Source organism: Stegostoma tigrinum, chromosome 2 (genome assembly GCF_030684315.1).
Source record: "Stegostoma tigrinum isolate sSteTig4 chromosome 2, sSteTig4.hap1, whole genome shotgun sequence".
Classification (NCBI taxonomy): domain Eukaryota; kingdom Metazoa; phylum Chordata; class Chondrichthyes; order Orectolobiformes; family Stegostomatidae; genus Stegostoma; species Stegostoma tigrinum.
Window position 1 is genome coordinate 38,941,802 of NC_081355.1, and position 12,679 is coordinate 38,954,480.

The window sequence follows — 12,679 nt, forward strand, 5'->3', positions numbered from 1 at the left end:
TTCTGAGTTATATAAGGAAATGTTAAAATAGGTTTAGTAAATTTTGGTCAAAAAGGCAGCTTTTCAGAAGTGATTTAAGGGAGGAGAAAGAGATAAAGGAAACGGTGATGTAAAGAGGAAATTTCGGAATTTACAGCAAGGCAGCTGGATGCACGGTTGCATAAGTTTGGATGAAGAAACTCTAGATCAAAATTGGAGAAATACAGAGATCAGAAAACGTCTATAGGGCTGTACAGAACATTAATGCAAAAAGGAAATAATAAATTTATCCAATGATTTGCTTTGGTCTCAGTACGTTGTGCAGTTTTGAGCAAATTATTACGGAAAGAGTAGTAAAGCAATTCACCATGCTGTCATGAATCAAAACTATGAATTGGCTTAAGATGTAAAGTCAATTTTCAGTGGAACACAGCTTATTAAAAAAGTTGCAATTCTTCTAAAGTTATGATGGGTTTGGATATGAACACAGACTACAGTACAATGGTTGCGAAATAGATTGTCATCAATTTAAAATTGTTAATGAGAACAAAGACTGAAATAAATTGTTTTGCTGATTGTTTTGCCACCAGTGATGGTTGTGGTGGGGTTCAGTACTGCTTTTAAAGGATAAGTATTGGAAGCAGAGAAAATTGTAGCTTGAGAAAATTCTCTTCCACATTCTGTGACAACATAACCTCCAGGGTACACTTGGTGCTATGCTTGACTGTTTCAAAATATTAGTAATGTTCAATTCTGCCCAGCAATAGGGTTTAACCTTACTGTAAGGTTTTCAATAGATCACTCAAGACTGCTTCGGAGGTGACTGAAGAGGAGTTCAAAGGACATAGTTGGAGAAGGAGAGAGACATAGATTCCAGGTGAGGAATGTTGAGGTGAAAGAAAGGCAGCTGAACTACTCTGATTCTTTGCAAGAGACTCACTGAGGGGTGAAGAGCAATCGGAAAGCTCTGTGGCCATCAGGAGCAAGTTCTAGGAATTGTTAGGCAGCCAAGTATCAGGACTTAAAAGTTCTGGGGAGTTGGGAGAGTGAGATGATCTCTGATTCTGGGAGGAGCCTGCCAGCATTAGTATTTCATTTTAGCTGAGCAAGGTTGGAGCATTGGAAGAAAAATCCAACGACAAGACTGCTTCATGGAAGCTAGCTGTCAGTGAAGATATAGTTTTGCTTATGTATGAGTGCTGGAATGTTGTTTTGGGGTTCAGGGAAGCATAGACATCGAAAAAGAGGATGATCACCTGGTGTGGGAGACTTTGTTGAGGTGATCCATCACAATGTTTCTTGAGAGGAAGTTTCAAAGTCAGGACAAAAGTGAAGAATTGTGATTCCTTTTGAAGTTTGATGGGCTTTGACAACCCAGTGTGTAAATAAAGTCTGGGAGAAATTGCATTTTGATGTGTCCTGTAAGATGAATGATCATTGTCTGTTACCCACATGAATCACTTGATTTTCTAAAACCCAGAATTGACAAGTTGTACATATAATGTACATAGTGTTGGAAAGTTTATTATGGTTTTTCAAAACTGTGCATCTTATAATTTTATTCTCTTAGCAAGTCCCCTGGTTCTTCTGGTTCGCACTGCTGCCTCACAGTGCCAGGGACCCAGGTTCAGTTCCAGTCTCGGGGAACTGTGTGTGGAGTTTGCATATTCTCCCCATGTCTGCATGGGTTTCCTCCCACAGTCCAAAGATGTACAGGTCAGGCAGATGGGGCATGCTAAATTGCCTGTAGCGTCCAGGGACCTGCAGGTTAGGTGGATTAGCCATGGGAAATGCAGGGTCACAGTGGTAGGGTAACCAGCATGGGCTGGGTGGGATGCAGTTCGGCAGATTGGCGTTGACTTGATGAGCTGAATGGGTTCTGCTTCCACACTGTGTAGGAATTCTATGATTTATTTAAATTAAAAATTACTGGCCTCTGCCAGGTCACAACATAAATTTGGCAGTCTAGTCAAGATGATAACAAGCTGTTGAGATGGAGTAATACAGTGTGTTTTGTTATGATTACAGCGGCAGAATTATCACTGCTTCTTACAGCTAAATAGCCTCCTATACTGTAAATTGAATTTACATAGATATTACTGCTGTGCAAAACATGATTCTCAGAGCTAACTGACTCTATCAGTACATGATTTAAATGTTGAAATGGAGTTCAGCGCAGGAAAATATCCTTCAGGGCCTAAAGCAAAATGAGTATTTTTAAAAGGGTGAGAAACAGAAGTATTTAGGTGTCCAAGTACAGTTGTCACACGAAACCAGTGAACAGGCACGAAAAGCTAATTTAAAAGACCGACGGGATGTTAGCTTTATCTGGAGGTGGCTGGAATACAAAGAGGTGCAAGTTATGTTATGGTTCAATACAGCTCTGGTTAGGCTCAATTTGTACCACTGTGTTCATTCCTGGATGGAACATCTTAGGACGCATATATCAATTTGAAGATGCGATTTACCATAATGATACTAGAGCTAAAATCTTCTATTGTGTAGATTAGGCATTTTTATTATTTTGAAAATAGAAGATTAAGGGGTGGACTAATTGAGGTATTTAAGATAATTAATTGAGTTGAAATAGTAAATAAAGAGAAACAACTATATCTGGTGAAGATTATTACTTTCAAATTAAAGCTAGACCATTCAGTTGTGCCCTTCAATTCAATGTTTCAAGACTCTGATTGATAATGTTTTCTTGAGCAAGTGTATTGAGTGTTGACATACTGATCCATACACTGAATCAGCAGTAGAACACATTTGGAGGTATACAACTGTTTTATTGTTGAATTTTATTGTTGTATGAACACCAGTTTCTCCCTTTCCTTTCTTGGTCCTCTTTATGTCCAGAAGTCAACTCCCCTACTGGGGAAAGACAATTTAATTTGTTTACCTTTAACAGTTTTATTCATCAACCCGTTTGGGAATATTCTTTCTCCCCTCTGTAACTAGTGAGTCTTGAATCTAGGACTTCTGGCTCCGGGATAGAGGCAGTACAAGTGTTGCCACAAGAGCCCAAACCTTGATAAAGACGTTTCTTTGGGGAAAAGCTTATTTTCTAAAATGTACATCTAAACGCCTTTTTTATTTGAATCCATAAGATGTGATTTACTTTCGAGGTCTACCAAAGTCACAGTCTACAATTCTAAACTTTTTTTTAAATCAACTTGTTCAGACATATTATGACACACCTCTGGCGCAGGTGGGATTTCAATCTGGGTCTTCTAGCTCAGAAGTACAGTCATTACAACTGCACCAGAAGAGTGGTTTATTTGAATAACGTTGTCTGGAGAAGTGTGTAGTTATTAAACTGCTGCACCATGGCTAATCTCGCAGCCTTACCATGGAACATCCATTTTATAGAATATTTTCAAATCTGTCTGAGATGTCATCACACATCTCTGTGTGGACTTGAACTCAGGCTCCACATCCAGAGGTGGATACACTACCACTGCACCACAAGAACCTCGTTATGGAGAAAAATACTAAGTACAGACTTCAACAAACATTGCTGCCGTCAGTACTCTGAAGCTATCACCGAAGTTATGAGTTTGCTGTTAAAGGTTTATTCCTTTAGGAATACATTCTCACATTTTCATTGAGGGTGACTGATCCAAGGTAGGTGGATGAGGTTAGGATATAGTTTCTGGAAATGGAGAAAATAATATTTTAAAGGTCAGTTAAAGAATGAAATATTCAACCAAAATTATTGGTTTCTTGTTATTGATTTTAAAGGTGTTGTGTTTAAAAGTCCTCCTTTCTCCTTTCCTTTGGTGCCTTTGTAACATAAGTAAGAGTCTTTGTAGCTCTGAAACTGCTCCTTGTAGCTTTAACTTATCAAAAGATTTCAAAACTGGTTTTAAATTGCAAGTGCTTGTTTCGTATATTGATCTATGCCTGACAGATTGGAGAATCTTTTGAGGATTAATAGTAGAAGGTTGCATTGAAACTTGACGATTTGGATGCATCGTAAATTAGTCAATATATTGGAATGTTTTTCATTCTTACTTGAGATTATTTCATTTCCACTCTGTAAATGTGCCAAGCGATCAAGCAATTCTAAACTAATTCTGGCATTGCGATGAAGCAGCAATGTAACTGATTTCCTAACAACACTGGAATTGAAAGCGTGCATCAACTTCATAAGCGTAGCCTCACAATCAATTATGTTATTCATGTATTTTTGCTGTAACTGTCACCTCAGTTGCTTGGAGAACATTTCAAGTGCCCAAGCATTAACACCTGACTAACTGCTTTGGAGTTGTAAAGAAGATAGAAATGCTATGTACCACGCACAGTAAGGTGGATATCTTGTTACTTGTTCACTTTAGGACATAAGAAATATTTTCAACTTTGAAGAATTAATTTTCTGCAATATTTTATTGCACGATGCAATTTTCCATGCAATTCTCTCATTTAAGTTAATATTCTTCAAAAAAAAATCTTTTTTGGGGAGGAGGTAGAAGGCAAGCAAAGTATTCAGCAAATTAAGCCAAACATGCCACATTGCTAAATCTGCCTTTTTCTTACTGTATATAGATTATCTTGATGAATGTCCATTATACTTAGAACATAGAACATAGAAAAGTACAGCACAGTACAGGCCCTTCAGCCCACAGTGTTGTGCCATGGAATAATCCTAATCCAAAAATAAAATAACCTAATCTACATTCCCCTCAATTCACTGCTGTCCATGTGCAAAAAGGTAGTAGAAGCAGATAGGATAGCAACATACAAGAGGCAACAAGATAGCAACAACAAGCAAAACGAACGTCATTTACAAAATACCTTGCAAGAACTGTGACAAACACTACATTGGACAAACAGGCAGAAAGCTAGCCACCAGAATACATGAACTTCAACTAGCCACAAAACAACATGACCCACTATCACTCGTATCCTTACATACACATGAGGAAGGACACCACTTTGATTGGGACAACACATCCATCCTAGGACAAGCCAAACAGAGACACGCACGAGAATTCCTAGAAACATGACATTCCAACTGGAACTCCATCAACAAACACATTGACTTGGAGCCAATCTACCATCCTCTGAGAAAAAGAACAGGAAATGACATCACCAACCTAAGGAAACCTAAAGAGATAAATAGAAAGCGGGACATAACACCAGCGCTTCACCGGAGGCTCACTGATGTTACCTAGAATGGTGATGAAACATCTGGGAACAAACCTTCAAGCTCAGTGAACCAGCTTACATCTGGAACAAAATAAACACCCACTCTCTTGTGGACCAAGAGGAGGAGAGTGCTGTGTTGGAGGTGAACGGAAGACGTCGGGTTGGCTGTGCACCTTTGCAACCAGTGGATCTTAATGCTGGCTTCGGCCTAACGCTGGTTCAGGGGAGCAGCCAACCTGCAACGATGGCTGCGGCAAGTGCTCGTGCCCCAGGTCAGGGGGTCCGGAACACCATCCGTGTTTCCGTAAAGAAGGTGGATGAAGGTGGACCTGTGGACCGCACCTTCTTCGTGAAGAGGGTCCTGTTGGACTGTTGCAGGTTCACTGCTGCGGACATTTACTGCCTGCAGGATTTCCCCGGAGGAGGTTTTTACGACGTAACCTTCAGGAGTGCCAAGCTTTGCGAGCGCTTCCTGGAGGTTTTCAAGGAGAAAGGAGGTGAGGGCCCCCTCTCTGTATTGGCCGCTGTCCTGCTGTTTGTGATGCCAGCGCAGAGGAGCCGTATGGTGACTGTACACATGTACAACCCGCGTGTGCCAGCAGTTGATGTCCTGACCTTCCTTGGAAGGTACGTGAACGTGGAAGGGGACCTAACTGACATCATGGACCCCTTTGGCATCTGGACCAGTAAGAGGCAGGTCAAGGTGACGCTGAGGACGGGCAAGGATGGAAACGTCGTACACCCACCGTCCAGCTTCGCAATCGGCGGGAGCAAGGGCTACCTGACCTATGCAGGGCAACCTAAAGTCTGCCATGCCTGTGGTAGGTCAGGTCACGTGGCGTCGGACTGCAAAGCCACCATCTGCAGGAACTGCAGGGAGGAGGGACACCTTGCAAAGGAATGCCCAAAAGAAAAAGACTGCAACCTTTGGGGGGAAGCGGGCCACCTCTATAGGGCATGCCTGCAGTGGGGGCCCACCTACGCCCAGGTCGCTGGCAGGGGCAATGTGGGGCCAGCCCCCCCGGAGGAGAGGAAGGCACCAGGGCCCAGCAAGGACCCCACTAATGTGCAGGAGGGCCAGGTCGTGCAGGAGGACGCAGCCCCGCAGGACAGACCCGAGGCCCGCAAAGCGCCCCTGCAGGCTCCGCTCCCCCCCCCCCCCCCCCCGACAACCCAGAGTCGATGGAGGCGGCGACAGGCAACCCAGGGGAGTGGACAATGGCCCGGAAAGCGAGGAGGAAGGTGCGTCGGCGGGCCCAGGAACTGCAACCATCAGGCAGGAAGAGGCAGCTACAGGGGGGCTATAAGAGCTCCTCTGATGAGGGGGATTCGGAGACGGCCCGCCCGAAGCAGAAGTTAAAGATCTCAAGGGAGAAGGAAAGCAGCACCACGCTTCCAGGTGACGGGAGGCATCCTGAGGCTCCCTCCGACACCCAGTCACGTGCCGCTGGGGCACTGGAGGGCCCCCCGGAACTTCCAGGCGGGAAGGAGGAAACAGCGCGTCCCCAGCCTGACCCAGAGCCGGACTCTCCTGCCTCCGTACCCCCGACGGGGGGATGCTACCCAGAAAGCAGCACGGACGGTTTCCTCAGCCTGGAGAGCGTCCAGCAGTTAGCCCGGGCAATGGGCATGAAGGGACAGATGGAGGGGCTGGACCTTGGACTTGGGGAGGGTACTGCGTTCACTGCCCACAATGGGGGTACGAGTTGCAAGCATTAATGTGCGCAGTGTCAAGTCCACCGCAAGATGTGTATCCACGTTGGCCTACCTAACCACCGTCAAGGCGGACCTCCTGTTTCTGCAGGAGTGGAGGTTTTCTTTTAGTTTTCTAGACTGATGTCTTTCCCTTGAACAAATAATGACTGACCAACTGTGGGTTTCCACTGTTTATGGTTTTCATTTCCAGTCCCAAGCATTAGTAAATATTTTTTTAACTGCTCAGTTTGTTGTCAGTTCTGTTCTGGGAATGCCAGCCTTGAAGTTTTATTATTAAGATCTTGTTATTAAGATTTTTGTTTGTTATCTTTTGCTTTGTTCATCATTATAAACACTCCATCTTTCATACTGTATATTGATTTATGATTATGTATTTTTAGGTTAATTTTTACTTCCGCATGTTAAAGAACTCTGTTTCTGCTGTCAACTTCTCATGGCAAGTACTAGCTGAAGAATTCTAGAAATTTTGATTACTACTTTGTCAAAACTTGAGCACATACCCTGTCGTTTATTCTGGTTTACAGATACTTGTATTGAAATTAGAAACCTGACTGAAGCTTTCCTGGAAATTGCTATCTCCAGCATAGGAATACATGTTTTAATTAAACTGCTAAATTAAACCAGTACATGAATCACAAGTGCTATTTGTTTAACACTGACCATTGAAAAATTAAGTTTAGCCCTCAGATGTGGTCACATATGCTTAAAGTACCAATCTGCAAATTTATCACAAATTTGTAAAGTGTTCTTCTGGCACATCCCATGTGGTATAATGGTACTTTTTGTGCTCGTGTAAACTGGAACCTCGCTCAATGTAAAAATTTGATTTTCTTGAAACATTATTAGCAATTCCAACTTGCCTCTGATTCAAATTTCCTAATTTTATCACTAATTTCCCATTCCCATGCCCAAAACTGAATATTATAGTTTCAAGAATGAATATTATAACAGGTAAAGATTGAAAGACTTGCATTTTTATTGTGCATTTCAAGTTGGAAAGTAGATGCAGCATGCATTTGCAATTGCATTGGTTAGTTTATACCATCTGCTGAATCCTAATGTTTTGACTGAATCAATTTCGTTGAATTTCATAGGTTTCCCCTGTCCACTGTCGTTCCAAATCTGTCTCATTAACTACGTATGGCTCCACTTACATCCAGAAGAATTGCTACTGCTGGAATATTGGAGAATGGACTGGCGTTCCTGGTGCCAGTGCCGTTGCTAGTGCCATTTTTAAGAACCTTTTATGGACCTGGGAAAGCACAGCCAGTCTGGAGCTGCCTTTCATGTTTCATGACATTTACCTTAGATGTAATAATAAGGGTATATTGGTGCACTGCTTTGTAGACATGGATCTAAAGGTGTAGTAGGACCATCAGAGAAGGCCAAGACGCCATACCGTGCTCACTTGTTCCACTGTTGTTACTCAGTTCAGTGCAGTCTCTCCCATCTGGAGGAAAACCAAGCTGTGTAGGAACTCTGCCAGAGTAGGTGCAACCATTTCACCTCTGCTCCCTCACACTCTCGCTATCCCTGTTACTGCATGCACTTTCAACCATAACTCATGGACCCACCACTCTCGCTATTGCATGCAACATATTCAGGTGTAACTTTAAAATGTAGGAGCATGCTGTAAGTGGATCAGAGATGTGCACTGGCAATGCAGAGAGTCTGGCAAGTGTCAAATATCAAAGTGCGTGCAGTTGCTGGCCTAGGATGCTGGTACTGCGTGTCCAAGATGGAAGTCCTTAAAGCATGGAGTGAGATGAAGTTGCCAGGTGCTTGCTCAGACTTCCATTTCAAGAATTTCTGGTATTTAATTTCCTCATGGCAAATGGTAAGATTGGAGGATGATTATTATTATTGAGGTAAGAAGTGCAGTTATTTAGACTGACCGCAAGCAATAATCCTCCTTAATAGGTATCTCGTCACTGCCTTGAGAGAATTTTGTCTCAACAGCTATTTGCTGCTGACTTTGAGAGAGGCCTCACCTGACTTGCAGGATTCTCCCAGATTTCTCACCATAACTGACATTATTTAGGCTCCTATAGGATTCATCCCAAGTTTCTGCTAACATGATTGCATGATCAATTTAAAATGCTTGTTGTGTAGCATGATAAAGTGCAATAGTTTTGGTTCCACTAATGTTTGATTCTTCATGGATATTTAAATTTTGTTGGTGGGAAGTGGGCATCACTGGCTGAGCTGACCAGCACCAGTTGCAAGGCAAGGTAAGAACAGCAAATTTCCTTCCCAAAGGGTGAATAATGAACCAGGTGGGTTTTTGCAATAATTAGTTAGTTTTAAGTTTCACAATTACTACTTAATTGCAAATTTCATGAAATGCATCAGAAAAACAAATTTAATTAAGGTGGAATTAACTCCTACCAATGAGGAAAACACTTTTAAAATCAATAAACAACACTTTTATATACAGGAACAAAAACAGAGTTAACGTTTTCAGTCTGGTGACCCTTCCTCAGAACAGAGTTAACAAATGTTAACTGTTTTTGTCTTCACAGATGCTGCCGGACTTGCTGAGCTTTTCCAACAACTTTCATTTTGTTCCTGATTTACAGGATCCGCAGTTTTTTTGGCTTTTGTTTAATACTTATAGAAAGTTATACTCAACAATTCAATACTTTAATTTGTGTTATTGATATATAAATAACTGCCTTTGGGAGGTAATAGTCAGTTCTGCAGTCTATAACCATGTTCCATAGATTCAGTTATATCTCAGGGTGGCACTGCTGTTTCACAGCACCAAGGACCTGGGTTAAATTCCACCCTCAGGCGACTGACAATATTTGCACATTCTCCTTGTATCTGTGTGGGTTTCCAATGGGTGCTCCAGTTTCCTCCCACAGTCCAAACATGTGCAGATTACGTGGACTGGCCATGCTAAATTGTCCATAGAGTTCAGGGATGTGCAGGCTAGGCGGGTTAGCCAGAGGGAAAGAGGGCTGACAGGTCTGGGGTGATGGGCTTGGGTGGGTGCTGTTCAGAGGGCTCGTGTGGACTGAATGGCCTGCTTCCTTACTATAAGGATTCTGTGATTTTTTTGGGAGGTAAAGATGTATTGGACCTATCATTGGTCTAATTGACCAATCTTAATTAATTAAATAATATAGAAGTACATAAACTGAAATGCATGGATATGGTAGATAGTTGAAGTCTCTTTCCCAGGGTTTAATTGCCAAATACTAAGGGCCATACGTTTAAAGTGAGAGTGGGAAAGTTTAAAGGAGATGTGCAAGGCAAGTTTTTTTTATTATGCTGAGGGTTGTAGGTGTGTGGATCGCACTGCCAAGGGAGATAGTATAAGCAGATACGATGGCAACATTTAAGAGGCATTTGGACCGACATATGAACAGGCAAGGAATGGAAGCATACAGACCATATGCAGGCAGATAGATGTGTTTAGTTTAGAATGGCATTGCGGTTGACATATAAATGGTGGGCCAAAAGGCCTGATCCTGTACTGTATTATTGTATTTTCTTAAATTAATCTAATATGTTGTCTTACTATAATGCAATAAACTACTTGTCAAGTATGTGACTTGTCTGCTGAAGACTTAAGTGATGAAGGATTAAACACTAATGCTGTTATCTTTTGTAGATTCATTACAAAAAGGTGCAGGTAGCACCAAACCTACTCAAAGAAAATCTTATCACTACAAGGTGCAAGCTGCAGACATATCTTGCAACTAATAGTGGTGAGGATTTCTGCCTTCTAGAATGGAGAAATCATTAAAAGGACAAATATCTACAGCCGTCTAAGAGAAGAAAGAAGAAAAGAATGTGCAGAAAAAAAAGTTGCCATTTTGATTATATTAGCTTTAAGTTAGAAACAGCAAGCTTGCAACAGTGTCAAAGATGACAGCCAGTCAATTCATGCTGGAGAAATTTGGGTAGTGCAACAGGCTAAATACACAGCCTTACCAACAGCGTCTTAAACTTCAAACAGACAGAACCAGGAAAGAAATACACAAAAGGTGTTAGGACTAAAGACAACCTCACAGCAGTTATTAAGGAACAGGCCTAATTCTTCATCCAACAAAGAAGTAATTGATATCAGGTTTCTGATGCATGTTGAATCTCTAGGATAAAGGTTGAGAAAACTTGCAACTTTTATGATGCTATTCTTGACTGATAATCTGAGTAAAGGCAGAATTCAGACGTGTGTTAAAAATTAACATCATTTAGGCGTGTTCAACTTAATTACCTATCGATGAACAAACTGCAGAATGGGCAATTATTTAAAATTTCTTCAACCTGGCAATGTAGTTAGAAAGCTGGCAACGTTGTTAGTGAGGTTGAGACTAGAAGTCAAAAGCAAATGATTTAACTTAAATAACAAAGTATGGGGCTGGATGAACACAGCAGGCCAAGCAGCATCTCAGGAGCACAAAAGCTGACATTTCGGGCCTAGACCCTTCATCAGAAAACCTTTTCTGATGAAGGGTCTAGGCCCGAAATGTCAGCTTTTGTACTCCTGAGATGCTGCTTGGCCTGCTGTGTTCATCCAGCCCCATACTTTGTTATCTTGGATTCTCCAGCATCTGCAATTCCCATTATCTCTGATCACAGATTTAACTTAAATAGATGAGTCTCAGCCAAAGAAACACTATATTGAAGAATGTAAATTATTTCAGAGCACAAGTTGGCTTTCTTTGGGTTAAAAAAGGCATGAAAATGTTAGGGAAGAAAAACAGTGAATTCTCCATCCTGCCAAAAAGAATCGTGAAAATTTTTTATCCGAGTAATAAAATTTAATTTGCTTAAATATTTGAAAAGATTTGCAAGACTTCAAAAGCTTTAAAATTAATTTCAAACTTAGTTGAGGAATATCTTTACAATGGAGAGCTTTTTAAATGAAGAATGGAAGCCTTTCTTAATTAAAATAATAACCTTACAATATAAAAGGTGACTACAAGATTAGTCTTTATCAGTAATTAAAATTTAATTACAATTTCATAAAACTTAATAAAGCTAGAAATTCTCTGACACGCTTTGTAGTAATTGAATTGAAACCACTATTCAAACTTAAGAAGAAAAGTTTGATACAGAAGAATTTTGTTTTAAACTTTTAGAATTTAATGTGAAAATTTTAAAGCAATTGAGAAAGTTTCAAGTTTTACAGATACTTTAGACAGAGAATTATCAGCATTGTCTTTCTCAAATAAATATTTACACTCCCAACCACATCTCTTGTGTTTCCCACACCTCTGCCCTCACATCCCCTGCCCCCAACAAAAATAAAGACAGAACTTCCCTTGTCCTCACGTCACCCCACCAACAGCTGCATCCAACGTATCATTCTCTGCTACTTCTGCCACCTACAATCTGATCCCACAACCAAAGATATATTTCCCTCCCTACCCCTTTCTGCCTTACATAGGGACTGTTCTCTCTGCGACTCCCATGTCAGCTTCACACTCCCCACCAATCCCACCACCCCCAGCACCTTTCCTTGCAGTACAGGAAGTGCTATACCTGCCCCTCACCTCCCCCTTCAACTCCATTCAAGGCACAAAACAACCCTCCACATTAGGCGTTCACCTGCACATCCATCAATTTGGTCTACTGCATCTGATCCTCCCGCTATAGCTGCCTCTACATTGGTGAGACCACGCGGAGTCTGCTTTGTCGACCCTCTGCCCTCTGTTCGTGACAAACGACAACACCTTCCTGTTGCGAACCGTTTTCATTCCCCCTCCTGCTCCCTTGGTGACATGTCCATCCTGGGCCTTCTCCAGTGTCACAACGACGCTACCTGCAAACTGGAGGAGCAGCATCTCATATTCCGCCTTGGGAGCCTACAGGCCACGGCCTA

General features: G+C 41.7%; 1 protein-coding gene across 5 annotated transcripts in view; it reads left to right on the forward strand.

The window, feature by feature from the left end:
* The window catches only part of mcur1 (mitochondrial calcium uniporter regulator 1), a 65,213-nt gene extending 54,008 nt beyond the window's left edge, over positions 1 to 11,205 (forward strand). For 3 of the 5 annotated variants that reach the window (XR_007250161.2, XR_009447058.1, XM_059653555.1), the window contains one exon: positions 7,224 to 11,205. Coding sequence is in view for 1 of the 5 variants with exons in the window: in XM_059653555.1 (XP_059509538.1) it covers positions 7,224 to 7,228 (5 nt within the window). In the remaining 4 variants the exon portion in view is untranslated. The remainder of the gene's footprint in view (positions 1 to 7,223) is intronic. The other 2 variants (XR_009447057.1, XR_007250163.2) reach the window with 2 other exon arrangements.
* Positions 11,206 to 12,679: the final 1,474 nt, after the last annotated feature.